Genomic DNA, 26,954 nt, shown 5'->3' with positions numbered 1-26,954 from the left:
GATCACAAACTTCCTCCTCTCGCAAACTCCTGAATTCTTCACCTACTTTTTTTTTTTTTTTTTGCCTCCCCCTAAACATTATGAGAATTTGCTTTAATTTCCTCAGATGCTCTCCTCTGGTAGCATTTTCATCAGAAAACACAAGAAAGACAAAAAGTGAAAGAAATTTAAGTGCGTGTAGGATATTTGACTGATTTAGACAATGAGACCAGCTCACTGTCTCCCACCACAGATGACTAGATCATTTCTTTCACCTTCACTGTGGCTCAGACAGAAAAAATAAAAATAAAAATTAAACCATGAGGTTCTCAGTTTCAAACGAAAGGTCAGAGAATTGCAACAGAATCAATAGAATTAATATTGCCGAGGCATAAATGTGTAATAAAATGCAAAGTATTATATTTCATTCATACAAGACTGGTGTAATTTTTCAAGCCAGCCATGCGATGAAAGGGAGCGAAAAATAAGCAGAGTAGATGAAAGAAGAAAACACTGAAAGAGGCAGAAAGGAAGAGGCAGAGGCTGAAAAGGGAGAACAGTGGGGAAAAAAAAGAGCAAAAAAGATGAGACTGAAAATAAAGGGGACAGATGAGGTCTGAAATGCTCATCTGATGCGTGTCCATCTTCTTCTCTACAGGCGGAGCAGGAAATAAAAATGCAGGGTTGAAGGCACATCTATCTGTCAGTCTCTGTTAGTCTCAGCATAATTACTGTGAAATGACAGATATCTATGACTTTAAGGAGGGCGGCTAGAGGAGAAAGAGGCGTGTTTTTGACTCAGCCGGCGAGTCACAAACATCTATTTGTAGCCATGTGAACAAATGTAGTGTAAACCTCAAAATAAAAGATTTTTAAACCAAGGAAATTGTTTTGTCTTTCTGTAATACCGCAACACTCCAAATGGTGGACATTTATGTAGAAGTTTAGTTTCTTCTTTGTTTTCATGCTGGTCTACAACACCTAAAGTTTAAAAAAAAAAAACCGTCCTCACAGTCTTAGATCTTATATTTCAATGGTAAATTATTACTTGCAGGGGTATGGAGCCCCCCCTCATGTAGCTTGAGCATGAATATGCATTCAGAACGGCCCCTCCAGCTGCTACATCTCAGTCTCATTTGGGTACCTTTTACCTAATAGGATCTCAGCAATTTGCAAGTGATTGTAGAGAGCAAGCCTTATAGAACACGCTGCTATCGTCCTAAAGGCACAGACATAAGTGAGACCATTACTGACAGTTACCAGGACAGGATTTCACCATTTAGCACACAAAATCAACACGTCTTTAAATGTTAATGGCTAAAAATGAGGAAACAGCTGCTTAAGCTTGAAAGTTAAGACAATAATTGTGTTATTTAAAAGCAGTGCAAAACAGAAGCAGACTACATATGAGCATCAACATTTCTTAGACTCGTTTCTTTACAAAACAAAAACAGCACTCTGAGTCGTTTGTTTCCATTTTTTTGTCTTGTGTGGTGGCCTGTAATGCTGCGACGGTTTTCATTTTTGTTTGACTGGTCCTTTAAGACAGCTGGCAGCTCGGGTCAATTAGAAATGCGTCTCCTTCTCTGAGATGGTGGATATTTTGCCATCTGTTTTAAGTTTGGCATCATTGACAGCGTAAGGACTGAGGGCAGCGAGCTTGCCTCTCATTTTTAGGTCAGGGCTGGGAGTGGTCAGCTTCTTCATTCTCTGCAAAGAGTCAGAAAGAAAGATGTGTTAACTTTATACGCCACGATGATCACGGCATAAAGTGTTGCTCCGGTTGAAGTTACAAATATACAGAGGTTCCTCTGGGCTTTCAGGGTATTTTTTTAGGGTTTTCACACGACATGGCAGCTTTTGAACTTTACTCCTAGAATGCCCATGTCTGGCTCACAGATGCTGCAGAAGTGTGGAAGTCTGCTGAGCTAATCAAAGATCACTCTCAGTAGACTTGGTTTGATTGTGGACCAATATTGCAACATTTATTTAGTAACATTTTCAGCTGGTCTGGTTTGCTGTCACACTGGAATGTGTCAAACAATCCAGAGTAATTGAAAAACTTGTTCTGCCCCTTCAACTGTGGTGGCGCTGCACCAAGAACCACTGAAGGAAATGACACAAAAACCTCAGAAGAAGACAGGAACACAACTTCTTTCTTCACAAAATGTAAACACAAATGGAGCCGTGTCAGATTTTAGAGGATGTGGGACTTCTCTTCTGTCTTTGGTAAAAGACCACAAGCCATTTCTCTCTCTTGCATTATATTCTTCCATTTGTTTTGGTTGTATTTACCCAGAATTCCATACATTCTAGTCCACTTCCTGCTTTTGGTCTGCTTGGCAGACCAGAGTTTGCTTTTTGGTCCACTTGAGTTGATTTAAACATTCACCTCCCCAAGCAAACCAGACTCTCTAGGCAAGCACACTAAAGTTTGATTAACATGGACTAATGTGACTACACCCTTAAAGTGCATTGATTATAATATGTTACAGTACCTATTTATCTTTGGTAGAACAACAGGTATAGCTGTTATTCTGACACAAATTTATATATTTATTAAGAAAAGACAATTTTTATGTATTAGAAAAAGATACAAACAAAAGTCCCACCCCTTCATATGTGGTATCATTGAAAAGCCCTAAATGTCCTCTCCAGATACCAAAAGGAATTAATTCAGTAGAATGCAGGGGGTGGGAGATATTCAAGTTTAGAAATGTTCTCTACAGAGGACAAAAATGAACTACTGGTAGTCAGGAGGATATAGTAAATGTATTGGAAGCCATCTAGATAAGGCAAATATCTACGAATTTGCCTTAATAAATTCATCTTTTATTGTAATAGCAAGATTTTCCACATAAAAAAATAAGAAAAATCCAACCCCTTTTAGAGTACATTTGTTCAAGATGGAAGAATTTTACTTATTTGCTTTTTTTTTTTTAAGTTGAACAGATCTTCCAGGGACATCTCGTATAGTGTAAATATGACATTAAACAAAAATCCACTGTGAGCCCCTGACTATTAAACTAGAAAAGAATCCAAGTATGTTTTGCCCATGCTCTATGAGCAGGATGTTAGTAGATAGCTAAAAAAAAAGTCACCAAAGCTCACAGAGTACAGCATCATCAAGTCTCCAAAGAGTCATTAGACCCCATCTATATGCCAACCAGCTGTTCAGAATAATCTGCCGAAAACGTTCTGGAAGGTTATTTTGATGTTCTAATATCAAAATATTACTAGGTGGACATTTCCTGAATTTCACTTTATTTTGTTTAGCACAAAATATATGGAAAAAACACTTCATGCCTACTTTTACAGTATAGTGGAGGGACTGTGAGGTTGTCGACCTCTGCCAGAACATTGAATGTAGGTTTTTTTATTCAGCAAAATAATGACATAAAAGACACACATTGTCAAATCAACACAGAAATGTTTCACCAGATGAAAAAAATCAATTTTAGTCCTCTGACTAATCTCCTATGGAAAAAAAAACTTGTAGAAAGAGCTGAAGATTGTATTACAGAGGACATATAACTATGGACAACTCTAAAAAGATTGTTAAAAAATAAACTATCACAGATCCCTTATCTCCAGCCTCGTGGTATGTTATAGAAAATAGCAAAGTCCATTGGCCGAAAAAAAGGTTTTATGAAGTATCAACTCCATGTTTAACTACAGCAGTGCTATAAGTGATTTTATTACAAACAGTTACTGCAATAAAATATTATTTCATTTTAGGGGTTTTACACATCTCCGTCAGTGGTGCCAATAAATAGGGTCAACGTGACAAATGTAATAATAATAAAGGAGAACAGTGATTGTCCTTTCTTGCTAAGATTTCTTTACCTCAGAAAAGGTCCCAGGAGTTTTCCAGATCATCCAGATAATGCCCAGTGGGATACACACCATGGAGGACATAGCCATGAACCAGCCGATACCGTAGCCCCAGTCAGGATAGATGTACACGTTGTTGTATTTCAAAGGCTTGTATTTAATCAGGAAGAACAGGAAAATTCCCTGCATCAACAAGAAACACATTGTTTGCAAATCATAGTGAAAACACGGTTTTAAATAACAAGGAACTACTTTCTGGGTTTAAATACTTTTAATGTAATGGCACACGTAGTTCTTGGTTAATCACTGGTGGATTTGGGTATAGATTAGTAGGAGACGGGAAGAAAAAAGGGGGCACAGAAGTTACTGGATAAAACAAGTTAGACATAACAGTAGATTTAAAAATGTTACATATATTTATTTAATAAATTCACTAATTAAGGGATTAGTAAAAACATCAGACTATTGATAACAATAGACAACTTGCAAACAGTTAACATATTTTTAAGCATTCTTTTGGAAGCTACTGATGTATTTTTTTTTTATTTGATTATCATTTTTATTTTTAAAATAACTGTACGCTTTTTGAAACTAACGCTCCATGCGAACCAAGCTATGAAAAAACAAATCTAAGTCATTTGCCACTTGTGTGCTCATCTCTGCGTCGTCTGCTCTTATTCATGCTCTTACTCACAGCACAGATGCCCGGGGTCAGGATCATCCAGCACCATTTGATCAAGACGAAAGGTTTGTATCCAATCATGTCCTCAATATTTAGGTAGAATCTGTCGCCTCCTGCAAGAAAACAAGTCTCACTCAGGAGATTCTGCATGCATCATCAAAATAACGACATGACTGATGCCTCTTGACAGCTCAACGTTGTGTAAGGCTACGTTTCTGACTTGATGTGAGCAAAATGTTTTTTGAAAGTTAACCTCAAGAGAGCCAGAGGCGTTTTGTGATGTTCTGTGTAACAGCAAACTTATTTAGCTGAATTTTATGTCATGAATTATACAATTCATAACAACAATAATGTTCATATACCAAAGAATTTCTACATGCATACTTTCCTTTTAGTCATTACATAATGTCCATACAGTATTAGATAACTTTATATAAGACAAGCTTTAGCAGCAAGTCAATATATATATATTTTTTTATTTTTCTTACATCCTAATAACCTGATTTATAATTTTATCACAATAAATGTATGCTGCATGTATTTCTGTGCATTCTCCAGCAGAGGGCAGAAAAACAACATTCTTCCAGTAAGGAGAGTGAAACTTGCTTTGCTCAAGTCTGTAACAACCATCAAAAACCCAAACTCGGCAACATGAGTCAGTGGTAATACAAAAAAAAAAAACTAGTTGTATTTCAGCTTTAAAATCTCATCTTACCATACACCCAGCCGATGCATATGGACTCGAATATGGCCACAAACAGCAAACACATCCCGCTGGCTGCATATGCATCAAACAGCTGGAAGACGTACATTCCTCCCTAACGGAAGGAGACAGGTGTCAGCTTTTCACACGAACATCAGCTGGGCGAAACACATAGAGGGATTCTTACCTCCGTACACATGATGAGTCCTATGAAGAAAGAGACTATGGACATGCAGAGAATCAGCAGCTCTCTGCGGTAACCCTTTCTGAAGGTCTCTGGGTACATGTCCACAACGGCTGTCACTAAACTCTCCACACACACAAACTGAAAAACAAACAAATCAACAAATACATTCACAGACACAGTTGATTCAACTCAGTTTATTTTGTGGCACAATGTATATTGTGTTAAGTATATGATGATGTAAGGGTATTAATAAGTAATACCATAAAAAACATGACATAATGTACAGATAACATACATAATAAACACAGCAAATTAAAGTGTGACTTATTTAAAGTAATTGTTGAAACATTAAGTGATACAACTTTTACTTGTAAAGCATAACAAGGTGGGAAGACTCAAAGAAATAAACAATTATAAAGCTGAAGAGCTGAACATTGTGGCAGTTTACGCTGGCCTGGGTCATTTTCTTTCAATAAATCTATCTAAAATTAGTTATGCGTAAACATTTTCAAATCTCCTTTAACTCTAGTTATTTCAAGTTCTTTCATTAAAAATAATTTGCATTTAAAGCTAACATAAACTAATTAAATTTAAATGAAAAAGGAGAAACAATTTGCTTTCAACTTTTCTCCGGTCGGATGGAGCCACCAGTTATTGATGCTTCTCCCTAAAAACCTAATTATACTAAAAAAAAAATTAAAAAAAATTAAAAAAAGATACATGATGTCAAAATTAGCCTGAAAGCATTGTTTTTCCTCAGAGTTCAAGTTTTAAACTATGTATAGTAATCTCTATGATTATTATACATTGTCTTATTTGTTCAAAGTGAGGTTTAATTTGGTTTGTACAATCCTCCAATCACAAGATTTATTCTCACCTGACTATCCAAGCCAAGGAAGATCAGCATCATGAAGAAGAGACAAGCCCAAAGTGGAGACAGAGGCATCATAGTCACAGCTTTGGGGTATGCAATGAAAGCAAGACCAGGACCTGAAACAAAAACAAAAAGATGATTCACTGTTACTTGGTTTCAGGACAGTGAAAGTTTTGCTTACGTTTTCATTCTATTGTATCTGATTTTGTTTGTAGGTTTGACAGCCTTTTCGCACTTTTGATTGAGACATTGGAGTTGGATGTCGTTTATCCATCTATTTTTTTTACACCCTTGTCCCTTTGTGGGGTCGGTTGCTGGTGCCTATCTCCAGCTAACGTTCCGGGCGAGAGGCGGGGTCACCCTGGACAGGTTGCCAGTCTGTCACAGGGCAACACAGAGACAGACCGAGGGACAATTTAGACAGACCAATTAACCTGACAATCTTGTTTTTGGACTGTGGGAGGAAGCTGGAGTACCCGGAGAAAACTCACGCATGCACAGGGAGAACATGCAAACTCCATGCAGAAAGACCGGGGCTGGGAATCGAACCCAGAACCTTCTTGCTGCAAGAAGGTTCTGGGTTGACATCTGGGATGTCATTCATGTTTTCTCTAATTACTAAACAAATGTTCAATGTTTGACCATGTCAGGACCGTTACTTTTACCATGACTTTACTACATTTATTTATCTATTCTGCATCTATTTTTTATTTTAAATGTGAGTATCAAGTGACTGTCAATGCTCACTGAGTGTCCCTCAGACAATTATTTAATAAATTAATCAAAAAACAAGCAATCAGCTGAAACCTCTGGGAAGTTGAATCTTTATTAGTGGGATTTTGCATTAGGCACTGTTGACATTCAAATCCTCTGATTGAGAGTGAGAGGGTGACAGCAATTGGAGGACCCGGGAGTGGGGTAATGGGGGGGTGGGGCGCTCATGCCACCCCCCACAAGTTGCTGCCCTGGGCTTTTGCCCATATCAGAAACCACAACTGATTCCTTGTATGACCTCAGGAAATTAAGATTGTCTTCACATCTGGAAGTCCGGTAGACACAGTTCCTTTAGTGACCAAAGTTTCAACATTAGTTACATTTTCGGCTGGCGCAGTTCGCTTTCACACTGCGCTGTGAAACGAACCAAACCCTTTGAGCAACTTGTTCCCCCTCTCTCCTGTTGTGGCACTGCACCAAGAACCACATAAGTTAGTGACACAAAAGCATCAGAAGATATGATGGCAACTTCTTTTTTCCCAAAATGCAAACAAAAATCGATTGGCGTCAGATTTTAGCGGTTGTAGGATTTCTCTTTTGTCTTTAGCAAAAGAGAAATCCTTTTGCTAAAGACAAAAGGATTTGTCATTTCTCCAGCTAGCCCTAGATTCCCACATTTGCTTTGGTTGTATTTACCCAGCATGCACTGCGCAGTAGTCTGTTTGCTGTTTTTGGTGTCTGCTTGGTGTTCACATATGCATTCAAATCCCGCCAGCGTTCATTTCAACCAAATTGAGACAGACCAGAATATGCTTTTTTTGGCTCACATCAGAGCTCACTTACACATCCACCAGTCCCCAAATGAACCAGATTTTCTAGGCAAATGGACAAGAGTTTGATTAAAGTGGACAAACAGGCCTGGTGTAAATGCACCCTAAGTCAGAAGTGCATAATGTGTCTCCTCTAAAAGCCTAATTCATTGGTTGAGCGACAGAAATAGGACGATCAACATTATGTTGTTTGGGAATTATTTTCGAACAGTTCTGTAAATAAAGTCTTATCTGAAGCATTAAGTTCATCCTAGATGTATTTTAAGATAAACGTCTCAATTCTTCTCTGCTCCGTCACGTTCTCTAAATTATTCATGATGAGTTGAATAAACCATGATGCAGCATTTTAAACACTTAAGTGAGGAGTAATGAGTTATATAACCATGGAGGGATAATCTAGTTTAGCACAATATCATATATGAGCATCAAGACTCACTTTGAGGTTTACCATATCTACAGATTCACATCATTTTTTCTGAAAGTTTGATATCCTGTTGTTATTTTTGAAGTATCATTTTACTTTATGCTCTCTCACCAGATTCAGCCACAGCCTCGATGGGAACATTTTGTTCATAGGCCATGAAACCCAAGACAGAGAAGATGGCGAAACCTGCCACGAAGCTGGTACCGCTGTTCAGACAACACAGCATGATGCAATCCCTGAGGAGTAGAGCGAAGACAGACAGAAGAGGTGATAAAACGATTAGCAAAAGAAGTACACTTTTTGTTTTTCCACTCAGTGCCTTTTACTCTATGTTTGCATACATACCTGTAGCAGTTGTTGTTGTAGGAATTGTAACTTCCAAGAGCAGTGAGACAGCCCAGGCAGATGGCATAGGAGAAGAAAATTTGGGTTCCTGCGTCCACCCACACCTGTTAGTAATATCAAAGGTAAAGAAACAGCATAAATGTAAAATGAACACATTGAGAAATGTTTCACTTGGGTAAAAATATAGTCCTCTTAACACCTGATGCCTAATATAGACGGACATAAATCCACCTGCTTTTCTGCAAAAATGCTAGACATAACTAAGGAAAATAATATATACGTAAATAGCCTAGGTACACAAGAAAGAATGAAATAATTTATTGTTGAGTCTGAAAATTAATTCTGGAATCAAACCTCAACATTTAAATATTACACATTAATCTACTCAAATTACAGGTTCAAACTGAAAGACAGTGAGGATAAATTCAAGACCAATACATAATCTGCAAGCACAGATTATATATTCTGCTAGGAGAGAATGAAGGGAAGAGGCTAAGAGGGTTGACACACATTTTTTTCACATCTTTTTGGTTCTATAACAAACATATCTTCCTGTAGTTCTTAACCTACTTATTTTAACCGTCCAAGTTTTAACCGTCAGAATGAAAACTTCATATGATATTCTACTTTACATTCTAGATTCTGCATCCTCCAGGCCTGCAATGAGTCAAAATGTAACCATTCAACTGCAGCAGTCAAAAGAAAGAACATTACATTTATGACACAGCAAACTTTTCTCTCAGCTTTATATATGAAAGTGTCATTGATATCATATAATGTGATTTCAGTTTGCTACAGATACCACAGGTCAAGATTTTGTTATAGAAGAGCTTTGATGTGAATTTAGCAACAACATAATGGAGAACAGGAAAGAAGCAAGCACATGTAAATAAGCAGTCAAAGACCAGGATGCAAATAACATGAAATGATAAACAATATCCTCAAGCAACGTTTATTATGATTCACAGTGGTTAACAACTTATTTTAGAGAACTTTTATTTACTAAAAAATGAATATGAATTAGGTTATATTGGAACAGTATATTTAGCTCAGAGCGCTGAACAATGAAGCGATTAATTCAGTTTTAATAGGTGTGAGCTGAATTCAGACCTGCCACGTCTTGTCTGAATATAAACAGCATAACAGATTTAAACTTTCAGAAACCACTGCTTTCATTGCCTGTTATTTTACTAGTCTATTGCATAGTTTAATGACAATATTAAGTCCCTCGGCACATAAAGGACGACCACGTTTCTTTCTATGATCCATTTATAAATTATTGAACCACAAAATTAAGACCTTACTGTATTACTCCCTAGGAAAAGATTTTAATTAAATAGTTTCTAGAAATATTTGACAGCTTTTTTTACCCTTCCTTTTTTGTTGCAGCAGTGACTATAATGAAATACTTAATTTTTTTCTTTCTTTTTGATGGACACAAAGGAGCAGTTGCATAAATCATGGATTAAGATTCTGAAGGAAGTCAAAATCTTTCAGTGGCTAAAAATACACGAGTCACTTCATTATTACCCTCTTCCATTGTTCTCTATGGGGAGCCTGAAGTTGAAGAGCAACAGTGAAAGTTTAATATTGTATTAAATATGTTTCATCTCTGGATGAAATTTTACTATGTAAAGCTAAATGAATAATGGAGAAATAGGATGTTTTTGTTAAGACTTTAAAATGTTATTTTGAAATGTCTTTATTGCCCAATTCCACTATAAAAGTAAAAAAAAATAAGGGCTGCACAGTGGCACAGTTGGTAGAGCTGTTGCTTTGCAGGAAGAAGGTTCTGGGTTCAATTCCTGGCCCCGGTCCTTCTGCATGGAGTCTGCATGTTCTCCCTGTGCATGTGTGGGTTTTCTCCGGGTACTCCAGTTTCCTCCCACAGTCCAAAAACATGACTGTCAGGTTAATTGGCCTCTCCAAATTGCCCCTAGGTGTGTATGCATGGTTGTTTGTCTCTGTGTTGCCCTCCGACAGACTGGCGACCTGTCCAAGGTGACCCTGCCTCTCGCCCAGAACAATAGCTGGAGATAGGCACCAGCAACCCTCCCGACCCCACTGAGGGACAAGTGTGTGAAGAAAATGGATGGAAGTAAAACAAATAACTTTTTGATAAATAAGTTTTATTTTGGCTAAAATAAAAGTAAATTGTGTCTTAATAAAATGTAACTGACCACCTGAGGTGAGCAGGAGATAAAAAAAAAATCATCTTTGGAGAATGAAAAGTCAAAATCAAAGGCTGGTTCACGCACCAACTAATTTTGAGTTTGTTTTTTTTTTTAAATTAAAATCTTAAACTAATATAAACTGAGTCATACAGACCTATATATTCACATAATTTTTACACGATGTTCAAATATCAGATTCATAAAAATACTATTTGCAACTCATTTTAAAAGCTTTAATATAATGCACAGAATTTTTTCTACTTTGGCACCACATTTTGTTTTTAATGCTTGTGTGGACATCAAATTTGGCCCATCAAAAACACAAAAATGTACAAATGTAAAACAGTTTGGTAAACCTAAACATTTGCGTTGGTGAAACTCATTCTTGGAGCAGCGCGGGACCCAGGACCCACAGGATAGCATGGGGTGCTAGCAAATTCAAACTTAATGCAGCATGACTCTTTGAAAACTCTCTCACATCACCATTCAGCGACTAATCTCATTTCCCCACAGAAAAACAATTAACAAACGCAAGGTCTTTGCTCCCTCCTGGGAGTAACCAGGGTAACTTCTGTGACCTCACAAACACAGGACTGTTCCTGTGGAAGAACGGGCTTTTCTCTCCTAATGTTCATTAATGTTCCCTTTAGTTCACCCTCGGCTGATGGCTGCACAGCGAAGGGAAACCTTAAAGGCCCAGGCTCAGAGCGGATCACTTGTTGATGTTGTGCCTAATTTGGCATTCTTGTGTTTGGTTATGTTGAGACTATGGCTCCAGGAAACTATTCCTGATGGTTCAATGGTGCATAGTAAAGAATGAAATACAAGAAAGATGATCAATGAATGAACTGGAGAGGTCTTAAAGTATATCTAAGAAAACACTTTTAAAGTTAAACAAAATGTTGGTTCAGATTCTCAGTCATGCATTTTGAGATAATCCAGCTTTCTGTTCGTATAACTGGTTGAGAACAAAACATCTGGACCAATGGCGGTCAGTCCTGCTCCCCTCTGTTAAGCAAATTCACACTTCATGCTCTTCTGCATTCATTGCTTTTAAGCAATCAGTCCCTCAGTATTACTGACTGCTGAGTAACCTCCACTATCAGGCTGTTCTTTGCAGACACAGTTCCCTTTTCCAATATTGGCATCACTGGTAAAGATTTATCAAATTCTTTCTAAATTGAGTTTCTACTTAAACAGCATTACCTAGAACTTAAAAAAATGTATTCTTTAACAGGGAATTTAGGAGATTTTATCATCATATCATCCAGTATGCAAGATAAATACAACTCCAGTTTTAAACTTTCTAAGTATTACCCTAACTGTAGATATGGGTGAGTTAAGGCGAGTATTTATTTCCTTTTAGCAATTTACTGATTTATAAAGCATAGCACGTTTGCCATATTTAAATAGCATGTTTTGTTTTGGGGTTTTTTCCGCGTTTGAAGACGAGCTGGTATAAATAGATCTCTGTCACATCACATTCATACCACAGAGAAAAAAGGAAGTCATGGATTAATAATTCAAATTTTTTGACAATCAACTTAAAGTATAGTATAAATTGCTAATTTCATTCAGTTACACCATAACTTGTATGATATTTACACAATGTAATCAAATATTACAAACCACTGCTAAAATGCCAGCTTCACTTATGCATTTTTATGATGACAAAACAATCAATAACCTGGTTGTAAAAGTACTTAACTCTCATGTTGATGTAAGAGATAAAATATACACATTCGCAAGATCTGGCAGTAGTACTAATTTTGTTTTTTAACTGTCTCCTTTGGTGACCCTAATACTTTGAAGAAGCTCCTTTTGTTTTGCATTTCAGCATTGAATAAAATCTTTTGCAGAAGCCTCTCAGCATCCCACACCAGATTGGCAATATTTGCCTACTTTGATCTCTTAAAGTTCTCCAAATCTATTTGATTACGAGGGCGTCTCTTATCCAACACCCTCCGTAATATTATGACAACTAAATTCTGGCAACTTAATTTGAAAACTTTAATCTTCTTCTCATAAAGTCCTTTGTTACTTTTTAATGAAAACTCACAGTGACAGTGCAGAGAAAAATACCCTTCAGGTTAGCTTTCTGATTTCAACTGTTCATGATTTCAACCACTGACAAACACTTTTGTTCCATCTAGAGATAATTATGCCAAAACATGATGGTACTTTAACTCCATAACTGTCTGATAAAGCAGTCAGGCAAAAGCCACTCCTTAATAAAAAACACTGGAGTTTGCCTAAATTCACCTGAATGACTCTCAAACTATGAAAAACAAGGTTTTCTGGTCTAATCAGGTAAAGACTGAACTCTTTGGTGTGAATCCAAGATATCATGACTTTATAAGGGGGTTTTTTGAGTAGAATTTTGAAGAACAATATTAATTTAATACAATTTGGAATAAGAGTGTAACAAAACAAAATGTGGGAAAAGTTAAGTGGTTGTGAATATATGCTCTGTGTGAAGAAGTTATTTTCTCTAATGAATTTGGTTGTTTTTAAGTTGAATTGTGTTGTGTATCCGCCACATCAGATGTGGAAAACGATGCAGGAGTGAGTGAGACAAAAAAAAAAAAGAGTATGAAATGTGTAGAGAAGATGCTAAAGGTCTGAAAGGAAGGCATATTGGATAGAATAGATTAGAGGAAGCGACACCCATCCACACACACATTTCACGTTGCCTTGTAAACAGAACAGAGCACTGATTGTCCCACAGGAAGCTAATATAACTTAAGGTCAAAACTAATGTCCTCCACCCAACAGGAGTCCATTTTATCGCTTGCCCATCACTCTTAATAGCTGTTTGAATTCTCTCTTTTTTCCTCCAGCACCTTTCATTTATATCACTTTTTATATGTAGATACGTCCCTCATATTGTACAAAATCTGGACACCTTAAAAAAAAAAAAAAGAAAGAGTAGCTAAGTCAAATTCATCTAAATACATTTATATCTCTACTACGTTAAATTATCTAAAGGGTTTTATTTTTGCTTTTGCTTTCTGTTGTATTTTAGGTTTTAGCACAACATAAATAAACACAAACAATAGTTCAGTGTTTATAAAACACAACAACATGGTGCAGCATAACATCCAAATCTAGAATTACGCCTTGAAATAAAATGTTCATAACACCTTTTCTTGGCAGGAAGTTGTGGTGGAACAGATGGGTTTATCTGAAAGCACATTTTCACATAGACTGCATACTCTGGTAATTATCAGGCAGACACTTTTCCTCGTTATCACATAAATTTAACTCTCCACATGATGTGTCTGCCAGAGTGTGGAGTGGAAAACAAGTGCTTGGATGAAATCAAGTCGAAAACTAAAAATGAAATTGCTAAATTAGAGCCTTAAAGTTTCCTGCCAGGCTGTGATTTGTCAACTTGTTCTCACTCTCAAATCAACATATGAAGGCTTGGTGAGGATTTTTATGAAGCCGCTTTAATGCCACAGACTTTACTTAAAGTTCAATATTTTTGTTTTACTTTGGCTGAATTAAGTATTGACCTACCTAACATGTATTGTTTAATTTAATTACAACTGATGTTAGTTTTATCCCAGAATAAATAAGATTAATGGAATATCCCCACAATGATCAGGATTTGCATGATTGTTCCAACACGCCTGGTTTGTAGGAAACTGGGAAAACCTTGCCAAGCATGTTTTGACATGGCACTTTCTTGGGTATTTTAGTATTAAAAGATTAAGTTAATTGTACAGAACATATAGAAATTATTCATATTTTGTTACGTTACAGCCTTAATCCAATTTTTATTAAATTAGTCTGTTTTCTCAAAATGTTCCAATTTTTTCTCAGAGAGATCAGAAAATGGCTGACAGTCGTTTCCCATCCGGAGAAGAACTGCAGAGAAGAACGGGCCAGACCACCTAAAGGTATAAGCTTTTGGCTTTATACTTCCCACAGATTTGAGGCTGTAACTGCTGCAAAATCTGGTTCAATAAAAAAAATCAAGTAAACGAGGTAAATATTTACATAGTACAAGTAATTTCTTGGTTTTCTTCACTGCAAAACCCCCAATATGACCAAATATGAATATTTTTGGTCTACTTCCTAGTGTAAACATCTTCGTACACTTCAAATAAGACAAAATTAATTAACAAATAACTTTACAGATTGTGAAGCCGTACAGTGAAAACTAAAAGGACATTTCCCATTCTTATGGTAATGGTTTTTGAAAGTTTGGCATGTTAAGAGGATAGACAACAGAAAATGTTAGAGCAGCTACCATTAATTAACACTTTAATATTCATAGAACTGCTTGGGATCTGTTAATTTATTTTAAAAATATGTTTAATATAATTGCTAATTATTGTGGTGAGTGTGTTTTCTAGCTTTAAGTACTGCAGTTGGTTATGATTATTAGACAGGGGTTGTAAGCTGAGAATGCTATGATCTACTTCTCTAATCTGCAGTTGTCAAGATTCAGATTATCAACCAGAATTAATGCAGTTTGCAAACAGACAGTTGTGAAAATGCTCCAGGGAACTACAATTCTTAGTTAAATGGGAGTTTAAGTTAAATTATCGATGAGCAGCTGGCAGAATGTAGACTCCAAAAAGGTGTATTCAAGTAAAACTCAATAAAATTACAACAATCTTATTCACCTCCCTGTACTGTCTTCCCACTATAGCCTATTATGTTTTTGACGTTGTCATGACTCACTATCCTGTTCCTGAGTACTCTGTTGCCAAGGAAACAAAACAATCTGCCTTGTCAAACCAGGTCAATGAGACTGAGACTGCGTGCATCATTCTGTGTCTCTCTGAATCATTCATTGTTTGTCATCAACACCATGAAATTTCAGACCAACGTATCCCATAAAACTGCAACTCTCACAGAAACTGGTAGCACAAATATCAACAAATGTTTGCAAAGATATTGGGAAACATTATTGTGGCTACTGCTTTGAAATTGTTTAACTAATCACCTTTGGGATAAGGTTATTAACATTTAAAAGTCAAGACAATTGATTTAAACTATCAAAGTTTGAGAGATTTTGCTTTTCCAGGCTTTTACAATGATGCCAATTGATCTAAAACCTTGAATGCTGGTTTCTATGAGGATCAGAAACTAATACCGACTGGCCTCTTCTAAACATAAAGATCTGAGTGACCATAGTAGCATGAAAGCTGACATTAACACATAGTTCAACATATTAAATATGAAAAAGAATCCCTACATGTACAGTCATATTCAATAAATTACAATATTACTGAACATTTAATTCATTTCAGTAACTCAGTTCACGAAGTGAAATATTGTTCACTCTAAGACTGATGTCTTTAAGCCTTTATTTCTTTAAATTTTGATAATTTTCTGCTTTAAGCTAAATAAAACATAACATTTAAGATTAGTATATAACATCAGACCAATAAAATAACATTTTAACACATAACTGTGGGATTAATGTACAGAATGTTGATATCTACTTTCAATCTCATAAAAGAGCCTCACCAGAACACACATTCAAACTTATTGAAAATTACTGTAGTTTAGTTGTATTCTTGTAAGTTTTTGTGAGTTTAAAAATAAAACAAAAGCAAATTATCAAATAGGAACACACCGCACCACATTTAATTTATCTTTTTCCAGTAGGATCAGCTTGGTGTAAATGTTCTAGTACAAACTTTCGCTGGCATTATTTTCTGAGAAAGCAGATGAGTGGAGAGAATCGACGCCTACCTGAGGGTCAGAGAGACGTGAAATGTCCGGGTAGAGGTAGAACTTGATGCCATCAAAAGCTCCAGGCAGTGTGACTCCCCTGATCAGGAGGATCAGCAGCATGACATACGGAAACGTAGCTGTTACATACACAACCTGCAGAAGCACACATGCACATCTGTTAACTGGGTATGTCAGATTACAGAGAGGAACAATAACTACAGACCAATGTAATAGTTTTTCAACAAAACTTAACATGGTTTGCACATATTGTCATGTAGGGCTGGACAATATGTCCTATATCTCCTATTCTTTGTGGCAAATCAAATGCAACCGAGTAGAGATCTCTATAGCAACAATGGTTATCTACAACTAATTTACCATCAAAAGTGACTGAGATTTCAGTTATAGAAGTTGGATTAATCAGCTCCAGATAAAGAATCAATGATCAGGTCTGCATGGTCTGATCACTGGTCAATGAAAATATTTTAAACATCATGAACTGTACAGTGCATCTTAAAAAATCCATACCATGTATTATGTTAGGCCATATCTCCTGGCCCTTACTGATGCACACTTCAAATTAAACTGAAGCGGAACAAAACAATTGGCCTGCTCCACGCAAAACATCAGAATATTGTTCTGGAGATTATTGCAGTGTTGCAAGATCATCTTTGAAATTACAAAATATGACTTTTTAGATACACCATAACAAATGCAAATGCACAATAATATAATATAATATGCGTTAACCAGTAGTGAAACTTAGATTGGATACACAGTGCTCTCATCATCATTCTTTAAACTCCACCACTCACTCCACTCTCTATCTGCCCGGTTTCAAAAAACAATGACACATGCATCTAGTGACACCATTCATACAGTAGCAAGTCCTTGCTCACCCCAAACCCGGCTCTGTTTTTTATCAAACCATTCAGGTTTTGCAGAACTGTGCTCAACATCTCAAGACTCTCCCCAACAAAGACTGTGGGCTCTTGGGAGGCAGAGGCGAGCAACATACATCCCCTGGCTTTCTGGCACCGAGTCAAAGTCCAATTGAGGACAGAACAGGACAGAGCAGAGCTGGGCCAGGATCCTTGAAAGAAAAGAGGGCTCCTCTGGCCCCCGTCTCTTTAACAGGAGGAGCCCAGAGGAGTGATCCTGGCAGTGTGGGAAAATGTGCAGTTCTTTGAAGCTCGCGCAGAAGTGCATGAGTGCTCACACACAAATGGATATTCATTCATTTAAAAAAGGAAAGGAAGAAGAGTGAACATACTACAAACATGCACTAATGTGCACAGCAGCTCCTGGACACTGTGGTCACATCGCTGTTCTGTACCGGGTGCAGCATTTTCATGAATGACTACTCCTTTTTTTTACGCTTCTGGGAGGAGGAAATGGACTTCATTCATTGAGTAAAGCTCTTAACCAACTCCACAGAAGTTCAGTCCACTTTACCAGCATGAGGCTGTGATTTACTCACTTGTTCAGAAAGACAGAAGACAAGGCATTCTACTTCACTAAATATCCTGAACATCCTTAACTCGAAAAAATGATTTAAACCTTTTAAATAAACCTGATCAAACCTTAGTTTGAACAGTGAGTATACATGAGGATTAATCCAAGAGAGGCCAGCAGGGAGGGTGTGGGAAAATGTGTCCCCCTTTGCAGCATTACCTTCCTTTAATTTGTCACATAAAATGATTACACTTCCTAAACCTTCTCCCCCTGGATGTCTTTATCTTTCTGGCGATGAAAAGGACAATATTCGGTCTCTCCATGAACTTTTGAAGCACCGCTTGCTCTCTCCCGCTCACCACGGGTAAACATCTAAGCCACCACAAATTTCCTGGTCAAACCTCGCTGTAAATCTGACAGCAGGGCTTAAATGTGAGAATGGCTGGCAAATGCGACCAACAAAAGCAAACAGCTTAGCAGAGTGTTGAGTGAATGAGCTGGAGGGTCCGTAGGAAAGAAAGCAACTCTCTCTCTCTCTCTCTCTTTTTCTCTCTCTCTCCTGCAACAAGCAAGCTGTGGTTAATTTCTCATTGCGCGAGAGGGAGATAGAGGGAGGCTGAGGATGTACTCTGCATGCTCCTCATGAACGATCCCTTCTCCTCTAGTAAATACAGGAATCAATCTTGGACCGGCTGCTGAAGCCCGGCCATGAAGAACCATTCACCCCTCTTACTTCACAGCCAACAAAAGACACTTTATGGAGTTATAGGCCTCACAACTTAGTTGTCTTTTTTCACCCCTCCATCATGTATCATGTGAACGCATTAATTTTTCTGTACACACCTCTTCTCTTTTCGTCTGGCTCTATCTTCGTCCTCATTCTGGCTCAGTGAATCTGTGAATTTGTATTAAGGGCCGCTAAGCTCTCATAGGAGGGTGTAGAGTCCTTACTGTCCGTCAACGAGACTGCCAGAAGAGACTCAAGGAAATTTAAATGGAAATTGCGACGGGAGGGAAAGAAGTAGGTCCAGCACAAGCCTTTTTGTTTCGCGTTTGCAGAAGAAAACTCATCTGGCCTCCTGTTGGAGACTTGTTTTAAGAACAAAAGAGAAAAACCTTTCTATGCATCATCCCAACACCATCAGAATAAGAATGATTAATTTATTTTTAGAAGTTACGATATTAACTGTCTTTTTTTAAACATTTCATGTAACAAACCAACTGGAATGGAAATGATTAAAGCTACTTACTTTAATTCAAAAGTATAGTTTCAGCCCCCTTTACTTTGATACTCAAAATAAAATTAATTACCACAACTGCATTCAGAAGTCACTTAAGTAGTAAATAAAGTCCAACTCTGTACCCGGTCTCTCCCCCAATGGCTGCTAGAAATAGGCATCATGGATGGACGGATGGGTGGATGAATGAACAAATGGATGGATGAATGGGTGGATAACAGAACTTTGTTTAATGCAAACAGCAAACAATCATAGAAGCAGTCAAGAGGTCCATGGTAACTCTGAGAAGGACAGTTACCATGGACTCACAATTCAAGGTGGGGAAATCTGTCACTATGGTAACTATTAGTTCAGCACGTTGCACATCTGGCCTCAATGGAAGAGTGGAAAGAAGAGAGCCATTAGAAGTCACATTAGCAGATTGTCACAAGCCATGTGACTTTTCAGAAGGACAATTATCCAAGCCTACAGTCGGAGCTAAAACATGAGTATGCCTTCTGTAGAATGACCTAGTCAAAGTCTGGACCAAAAACCCCACTCAGAATATGTTGTTATAATATTCAAAAATGCTCTTCATCCACCCTGGGGGAACAAATAAGAATAAATAATGCTCTGTGATCTGCAATTGGTCTCAGACTGGAGATGAGTGAGATTGTGGTGGAGGGAAGGAGTCCGAAGAAACATCCTGGTCAGACTGGACCTGCCCCTCCACCACACTGGACAGACAGTGGAGCAACCTTCTCCAAAATACTTTTACAGCTCTGCTGTCAAACAGACAAATACAGGAAATCTTTTCTGCACATGTTCTAATTATGGCTTCATACTGCCCATCATCATTGCTTCATCTGCAGAAATGTGTGTATTAAAAATATAGATCTTTTGGATAACATTATTTTACCATATGGAAATTTATATTTTATGTATTTCCGCCTTTCTTACGTTGAGTAAATTGACTGCATGTCATGCTGCTGCTCAAAAATTGCCCAATCCTGTGATCAATAAATTACATCTTATCTTGTCTCAACGTTACAAAATTCATGTGCTATGAATACGTTTGCAATGCACTGAAGGAACGTCCTTTCCAACCAGCTTCCCAATTCTCACAGTAAGGCACAACAGTAAACATACAATGCTTAATCCTACCTTGCCAGTTGACTTGGGTCCCTTCCAGATGCAGAAGTAGCAGATGAACCAGGCCAGAGCCAGACACATGGCCAGCTCCCAGCGCATCTCTCCCATGTGCTCAATACCATCTGATATCTTCAGGACTCTCCGTCTGATTTGGCCCAAAAACACACAGAAAAGTATTAGTTTACAACAAATATTTATCATTTGTAAGGAATGAAAATTAGTAAGACACGTTCAGTTTAGAAGCCCACTGAATTTATTGGAATTAGAGAATGATCACTTTACACACACATTGGATTATTTGCACACGGCAATGCAAATTCTGACATTTTGTTTGTATTATGCAAAAAACGTGTGAGAACTGGGTTCAGTGTGAGAACTGAACCCAGAAAGAAAAGTCACCAACAACATTTCAGAGAGATTAGCCTTGAAGCATTTAGCTGTGCTAAATAAGTAAGAACTCCGAAGGAAGATGATGAAAAATAAATAAATGTGTGCAGCAGCAGAGTAAAAATAGCAAAACCATTTCTTCTGCTGGCCAGCCACATTCCCTGGGCACATAAGTGTGTGAATCTATAACAACAACAACTATAACCACTTTTGCTCTAAGGTCGACAACACCAAGGCTCATGTTTGAAAATATGAAGACAAATCTGGAAGGGCTGACTTGTTTATCCTCAGAAAAAAACAAATCTTGAACATAAAATTAAAAAATGTGTGATTGTTGAAAAGGGTTTTACAGTTCTTCCACTGCCAGCTCCTTCTAAACACATCTCATCTCTGTCTGTCGCTAAGAGACCGTGCATGAAATAAACATTTCTTGAATAAGCTTGTTAAGAATTCAGAGACCAACTCTGAAGGGATTTACCTGCAGCAAAGAAACTCTGTCTTTACTCTGAGACTGAGGACAGAAACACCAGTAAAGACAGCAGTGGACTGCAATTTTACTACTACCACTGCAATCTTGGCAATTTCAGGACAATCCAGGAACTATTTTCCTCATCACTGGTATCCTATTTCACTTGATGATCAGGATCAAGAGGTGACAAGTGCCTATTCTCCCAACAAAAAAAACACCTTAATCTATCCGTGGCTCCTCTGCACCCCAAAGAGTGTTTCTACAAACTGTTTTTTGTTTTTTTTTGTTGGTAGAAAAACAAAACAAAACAAACAAAAACAAAAAAAATCACCCTGGCTGTGATGCAGGAGAACCACTAAAATCTATCGATAAACATACAAACACGATATTTGCCAGAGTTTATAAAACCTAAATTTCTTGATAAAAACTCCAATGTGGAGAAGATGCTGAGCTCAGCATCCTTAGTACTTAGCAGAAGATTAAGAATACATGAATGGGACAAGACAAAGGGAAAAACAAAATCAAAATCAATTTAGTTCAGGATTTTTAATGTCATTCCAGCAGTATTTAATTATTATGTCTTCATTTATTACAAATTCAGATTATTTTGGCCCCTAAACCTAAAGCTAACATATAATCAGAGAGCAGCCAAGACCAAAGTGGACTTCACCATGTAAACAACTTTAATCCTAAAAAAAACTCACAACAGCTCATCCGAATAGTCCTTTATGAACCTTTAAACCATTGTCACATCTAAATTGGCCTTTTTTCAAAACAGAAGACAACAACTATTTACATGGGAAAGGAAGTAAAAGGGGGCAAACCATCAGTAGCTTTTCTTTGTGAAACAGATTGACAACAGATGTTATAACATATTTCCATTCATAGTGATTGATATAAAAATCAATAAATAATATCCATTTAGATTGCTTTTTATTAACAAGCACTCTGCTGCTTGTAAATATAGCGCATTGTGCTACTTAACCTGTTCAGTTTAACACAACTACTGATAAAAAATATGTGTTACATGAGCACTTGGTTCATCTGAGATGGGTTACTCCTATGAGATGGAAGCTAAAGGTCCAAAGCGCATGCATGTTTGACATCATGCTAAGATCACAGCGCCAAATAGTGGCCTGGCATGACAACTACAGCAGATTCAATGTGTCTTTGCAGTCTCAAACTTGCAATTTTTCCACAATCGACATCCAAAAATACCATCAGTTTCCAGACAGTGGTCTCAGGTAAACGTCAGCTAAATTAAATGACTAAAGGGCAGCACAAATCTTTGTTGATGCAGGGCATGAACTAAGCGTAATGTCGTATATCAAGAAGCCAGCACCTTCCACGCCTTCAGTAGAGAATGGGAAAAATAATTAAAAAAGAGAAAACATAATAACTGTTTACAGCACCTCTCTAGCCAGAGAGCTGCTATGGACAAGGCTATGAGTCCATGAGTCTTTCACTGATACTTCTTCATGGCATTAGTCATGGGGTGACACTTTATGCTTTTCCTATCAACATCCAGCCTGCTGGGGGTCACTAACGAATATGAACCAAACTTGATAAGCTACAGAGAAAAAAAACTAAATTTGTGTCGAAATATGCCAAATGATGTGGGTGCAAAAAAAAAATGAGCATGCCATCTCCAGCGACATGTTGTTTGCAGTGGTGAGTCAAGAGTGTGTTTCCTGTTTGCTGAAGCTCAACCCAGCAACTGCACTGATGGAGGATGAGAAGCAGGAGTCTGTGCCACAAAGCCACACGTTCCTGCCAAAATCTGTGCCACCAAGTTCACCCTCAGGGCTTCTGACCAGCCATTGATCATCCTGACATGTTCTTGGTGGAAACCCATAAAACTGATCCAACACCCTCAGCCCCCACCCCCACCCTCTGTTTTGGTCAGCCAACAGGATAAGATTTGTGTAAATTTGCTAAAGCGGGTGCTTGGATGTATATTAATGACTTTATGGTTTTTTATCTCAATGATAATAGCTGGTTGATGTAGAAGTTCAACAAGATAGAAAGAAAATCTAAGTAAACGTATAAACACTGCTTTCTTAACCTAAGAAATTCCATTGATATACTTAGAAATCTAACAAATAATTTTGTATTTATGAGCACAGAGGCTGCATAAATACAACAATAATGTGCTAAAACTAAACTGAAAACATTTATGCTAATAAACAAAATGCTAGTGCACCTTGGCACAAGTTTAATAAAATTTGATAACTTCTACCAACATGACGGTTTACTCTGTGGCCTCTTATTTCTAGGATTAACTTAAAGCTACTAAATGTTTTCATTTAGTAGCTTTAAGTAGACTCAGTTTTCTTTTGTTTGAGTGACAATCATCCAAATATGTTTTTTTACATATTGATTTTTAAAGGGTTTTGTGCCTTGGCGTCAAATTAACCTAGTCATGTGTACAAAGCTTCTAGCAGTGGTACAGGAAGTGTGGTCAAATCTATGCACTAACAAACCATGATCTGCTGCCACACTCATGGCTCTAACAGGGAGACAGCTGGCCCACCATAGCCTGCTGGCACAGAAATATGAAAAAGGCTGACTAATTATTAGTTGTGAGGTTAGGAAGGGAGGGGGTCAATGACACAGCTTGGAGCTGTCAGAATCTCAGCTTTTTAACAATATGGCAGATCAGAGAAAAACATGACCTAGTGAGCATTTCTCATCCAGATAGAAGCATTTGGTTCAACAAATGGTGAAAATCTCAGTGGTATAATCCATGCTGTGATGTAGTTCTGTACATATAAACGGGAGGAAAATGAAAAATAAAGTCTACTCACTCCCAAAACTCAATGACTGGAGACGTTGCATTGGGGTTGGTGATGTTGGTGGCGTTTTCCCCATAGTAATCAACACAGTTTTCTGCAAACACAGCGACATGTTTTCATTTCAATGGCATCAAGTGTACATGCACAGCAGAATTTAACACAATGGTCTTTTCTGTTTAAATTAGAAGAGATTTGTTTGTCATTATAAGACAATGTTTTCCCCTAACCACCTACCTGTGTTCCAGTAATGGCCACAGCCAGCCCACGGCAGCTCAGTCGTGAAACAGTTAAAGAGGTAGAAAATGGCCCAGGCTAGGATTACTATGTAGTACACATTGAGATGGGCTTCAATCACCTGTGTTGCATAGCCGATACCTGGAAAATCAAAAGTAAATCAAGAAGCTTGGTGAAACACTTTCTCTCTCTCCTACTTTATCTTTGCTAATTAAAATTCAGTGTAAACAGATAAATCCAGGGTTTTCTTACCCTCAAACAACGGGCAAACTTTCCTCCAGCATGTGATGCCACCTTCGCTTGTGAACTGACCCAAGGCCGTCTCCAGGAAAAATACAGGAATACCGCAGCACACGAAGAAGATGACGTACGGCACAAAGAAGGCACCTTCACGCACACAAATAAATGTACCTTACGATTTCAGGAGATGCAAAAGTATTATACAACATAAGTCTAAAGGTTAATTCTCAAATCCTGTACTGAATTATGTGAAGGGTTTAATGCAGAGATCTATTCCTATTCAAATAAAGAGATGAAAGTACTCATTACGATGCCAAGCTTGGAATGCATGGTGACCTTTTCAGACATGAAGTTGCACCCTGCTGTTCAGTCTAATGAGGCAACCTGCCTCTTTTATTGATATGTGTGCAAAATAACTGCAGTGCCTTACAAAAGTAGTCAGGCATCTTTTTCAAGCAGTGACACTTAACGTACAAAGTATCAACCAAAAACTTGAATGTGTTTTATTAGGACTTTATGAAGAGCAACACGTGACATAACTGTGAAGTGAAGGAAATACAAGACGTGGCTTTTCATGGCTTCTGTTCTACGCTTTGCTTCATACAAAGGGTCTGGACCCTCAGCTGCATGCCTTCAGCAAACAGTTGTTTGCTCTGGTATATTTTGCTCTGGTAAGTTTTAATTTTACCTTTTGCCAGTGATGTATGTAATGAACCAATTCAAAGCTAAGAAGTCTGCTGGAAATTGCCTGCGCTGTAAACAACAATCCCCCAATGCGAAGAGAGAAGAGTTGCTCTGAACATGGCGGCTGTTAATGTTAATTCAATATTTGTAAGCGTGACCAACACACACTGAACAGCTTTGTTCACTTCCACTTGTGTTATTCCTAAATCTACAGGCAGACTATAATTCTAAAACTGCGCAGAAAATCGATGGCATTGTTCCCACAACTTCTCACTCTGTTCGCTGATCGGCCTGGTAGAAAATATACCAGAGACATAAAGTTCAAAGGGAGAAAATCCAGACGGAGATGAGAGGAGATGACAATCGAGCCGAGTTACACAGAAAGGCTACAGCCAGGCTAGATATTAGTAGTACTCTTCATCAATCTACCATTTACGAAAGGGACAATCCATTAAATGTCCGGATTGGCATTTGCAACATGACACTCGGTAAACATATAGAAGAAAATGCTTTTTTCAGACAGCCAACTATCGTCCTGGTGGCAGCATCATACTGTTGGGTTAAAATCTCACTCTTTATACGAGTTGTGAGAGACATACTCCGCAGACTTAATGTAACTGCAGCGAAAAACAGAGTTTTAAATCAACTCAGGCGAGCTAAATATAAGGACATGCACACGCACACTTTTTGAATTTTAAAATATTTGAAAAACTTTTTCAAACCACTTCTTGTGCTCAACTTTCTGTTGGTCTGTCATTTAAAGTCCATAAAAAACACATTCAAGTTTAAGGTTGGAAGAGGCATGAATACTGTTGTAAGGCATCTCACTGTATCTCACAGTTCCACCACTTTGGAGACTCAAAAGCCATGTTCATCCTACAGCCACAGAGATAAAGCTAAGCTTTTATCGCTTGCCTCCTCCGTTCTTGTAGCAGAGGTAAGGGAACCTCCAAACATTGCCCAACCCAATGATCTCTCCAGCCACAGACAGGATGAACTCGATCTTGTTGTTCCACATGCCCCTCTCGTTGTACTCGTCATTGTCGAGGCTGGAACTGGACCCGTCCGGGTCTCTGCCATCCTCTGGTTTACCGTTTATAACAGGCCCGCTCTTCTCAGCTGTCATGACGCTCGGGCAGCCCGCTGAGAAGTAAAACCGACAAGGACTGAACAAAGGTGATGTAAGAATGTTAACAGGATTCTGAATCATAACATGGGAAATTCCTCGAAAGTCTGTATGGAGCAAAACTGCAAATATGACGCAGAGACATTCTGGTGAAAGTTTGAACAAAGTCATAGCAGTCTATTTATCAGAATGCACAAACTTAAGAGCATATAAAACTCTGACTGCAGAATCACACATAATAGAAATGTTAAAATCTTATATATGTCAAAGAAAAATAACAGGAAACAACAATGTACTAACCCTCTTGCTTTTATGGCACTTTTTTAGTCACAAAAAACGGAATAAAGTGTGTAAAACCAGCTATAGGTTTGGAGAAATCAGCTAAAAACATTGCAGTATCTCCATTCTTTGTATCCTGGAGGTGTTAAAATATTAAAACATGCAGCGAAAGAAGAAATACTCACCAATCTCCTATGGAACAGTGGCAAACCTTTTGGCTCCCGCAATGATGCGCACTAACAATCGCCTTTACAAACACGCAGGATGAATAAAGCCCAATCAGGGGGGTGCAGAGTGGAGAGAGGGCACAAAAGAATAAAAAGGAAAACAATCTGCACCCGCAGCTGAATGAGATGGGTTTGTTAAGTCTCACGTCTATATAAAGGAAGATCCCAGAGGCAGCGGAGTGACGGTACACAACTTGCACAAGGCGATGGATAACCTGCGACTGCGCTCCCACCCAGCGGGCTGTG

The 26,954-nt window shown here is 37.9% G+C and overlaps 1 protein-coding gene across 1 annotated transcript; it reads right to left on the bottom strand.

Annotated features, from left to right (window-relative positions):
- Window positions 1-26,954, bottom strand: slc6a11b (solute carrier family 6 member 11b). Its single transcript, XM_016670394.1, has 15 exons — window positions 26,667-26,954; window positions 25,992-26,219; window positions 24,405-24,539; window positions 24,153-24,293; window positions 23,931-24,012; window positions 20,280-20,412; window positions 16,462-16,596; window positions 8,573-8,676; window positions 8,339-8,463; window positions 6,263-6,375; window positions 5,386-5,523; window positions 5,211-5,313; window positions 4,508-4,608; window positions 3,826-3,996; window positions 1-1,689 (listed from the first exon to the last, which is right to left on the bottom strand). The coding sequence occupies exons 2-15, from the start codon at window positions 26,200-26,202 to the stop codon at window positions 1,546-1,548; spliced, it is 1,836 nt and encodes a 611-aa protein (XP_016525880.1). The 5' UTR covers window positions 26,203-26,219; window positions 26,667-26,954; the 3' UTR covers window positions 1-1,545.

This window comes from Poecilia formosa, unplaced genomic scaffold (assembly GCF_000485575.1).
Source record: "Poecilia formosa unplaced genomic scaffold, Poecilia_formosa-5.1.2 Scaffold2, whole genome shotgun sequence".
NCBI classification, from domain to species: domain Eukaryota; kingdom Metazoa; phylum Chordata; class Actinopteri; order Cyprinodontiformes; family Poeciliidae; genus Poecilia; species Poecilia formosa.
The sequence above is the reverse complement of the archived record's forward strand: the minus strand, read 5'-3'. Positions and strand labels throughout refer to the sequence as shown.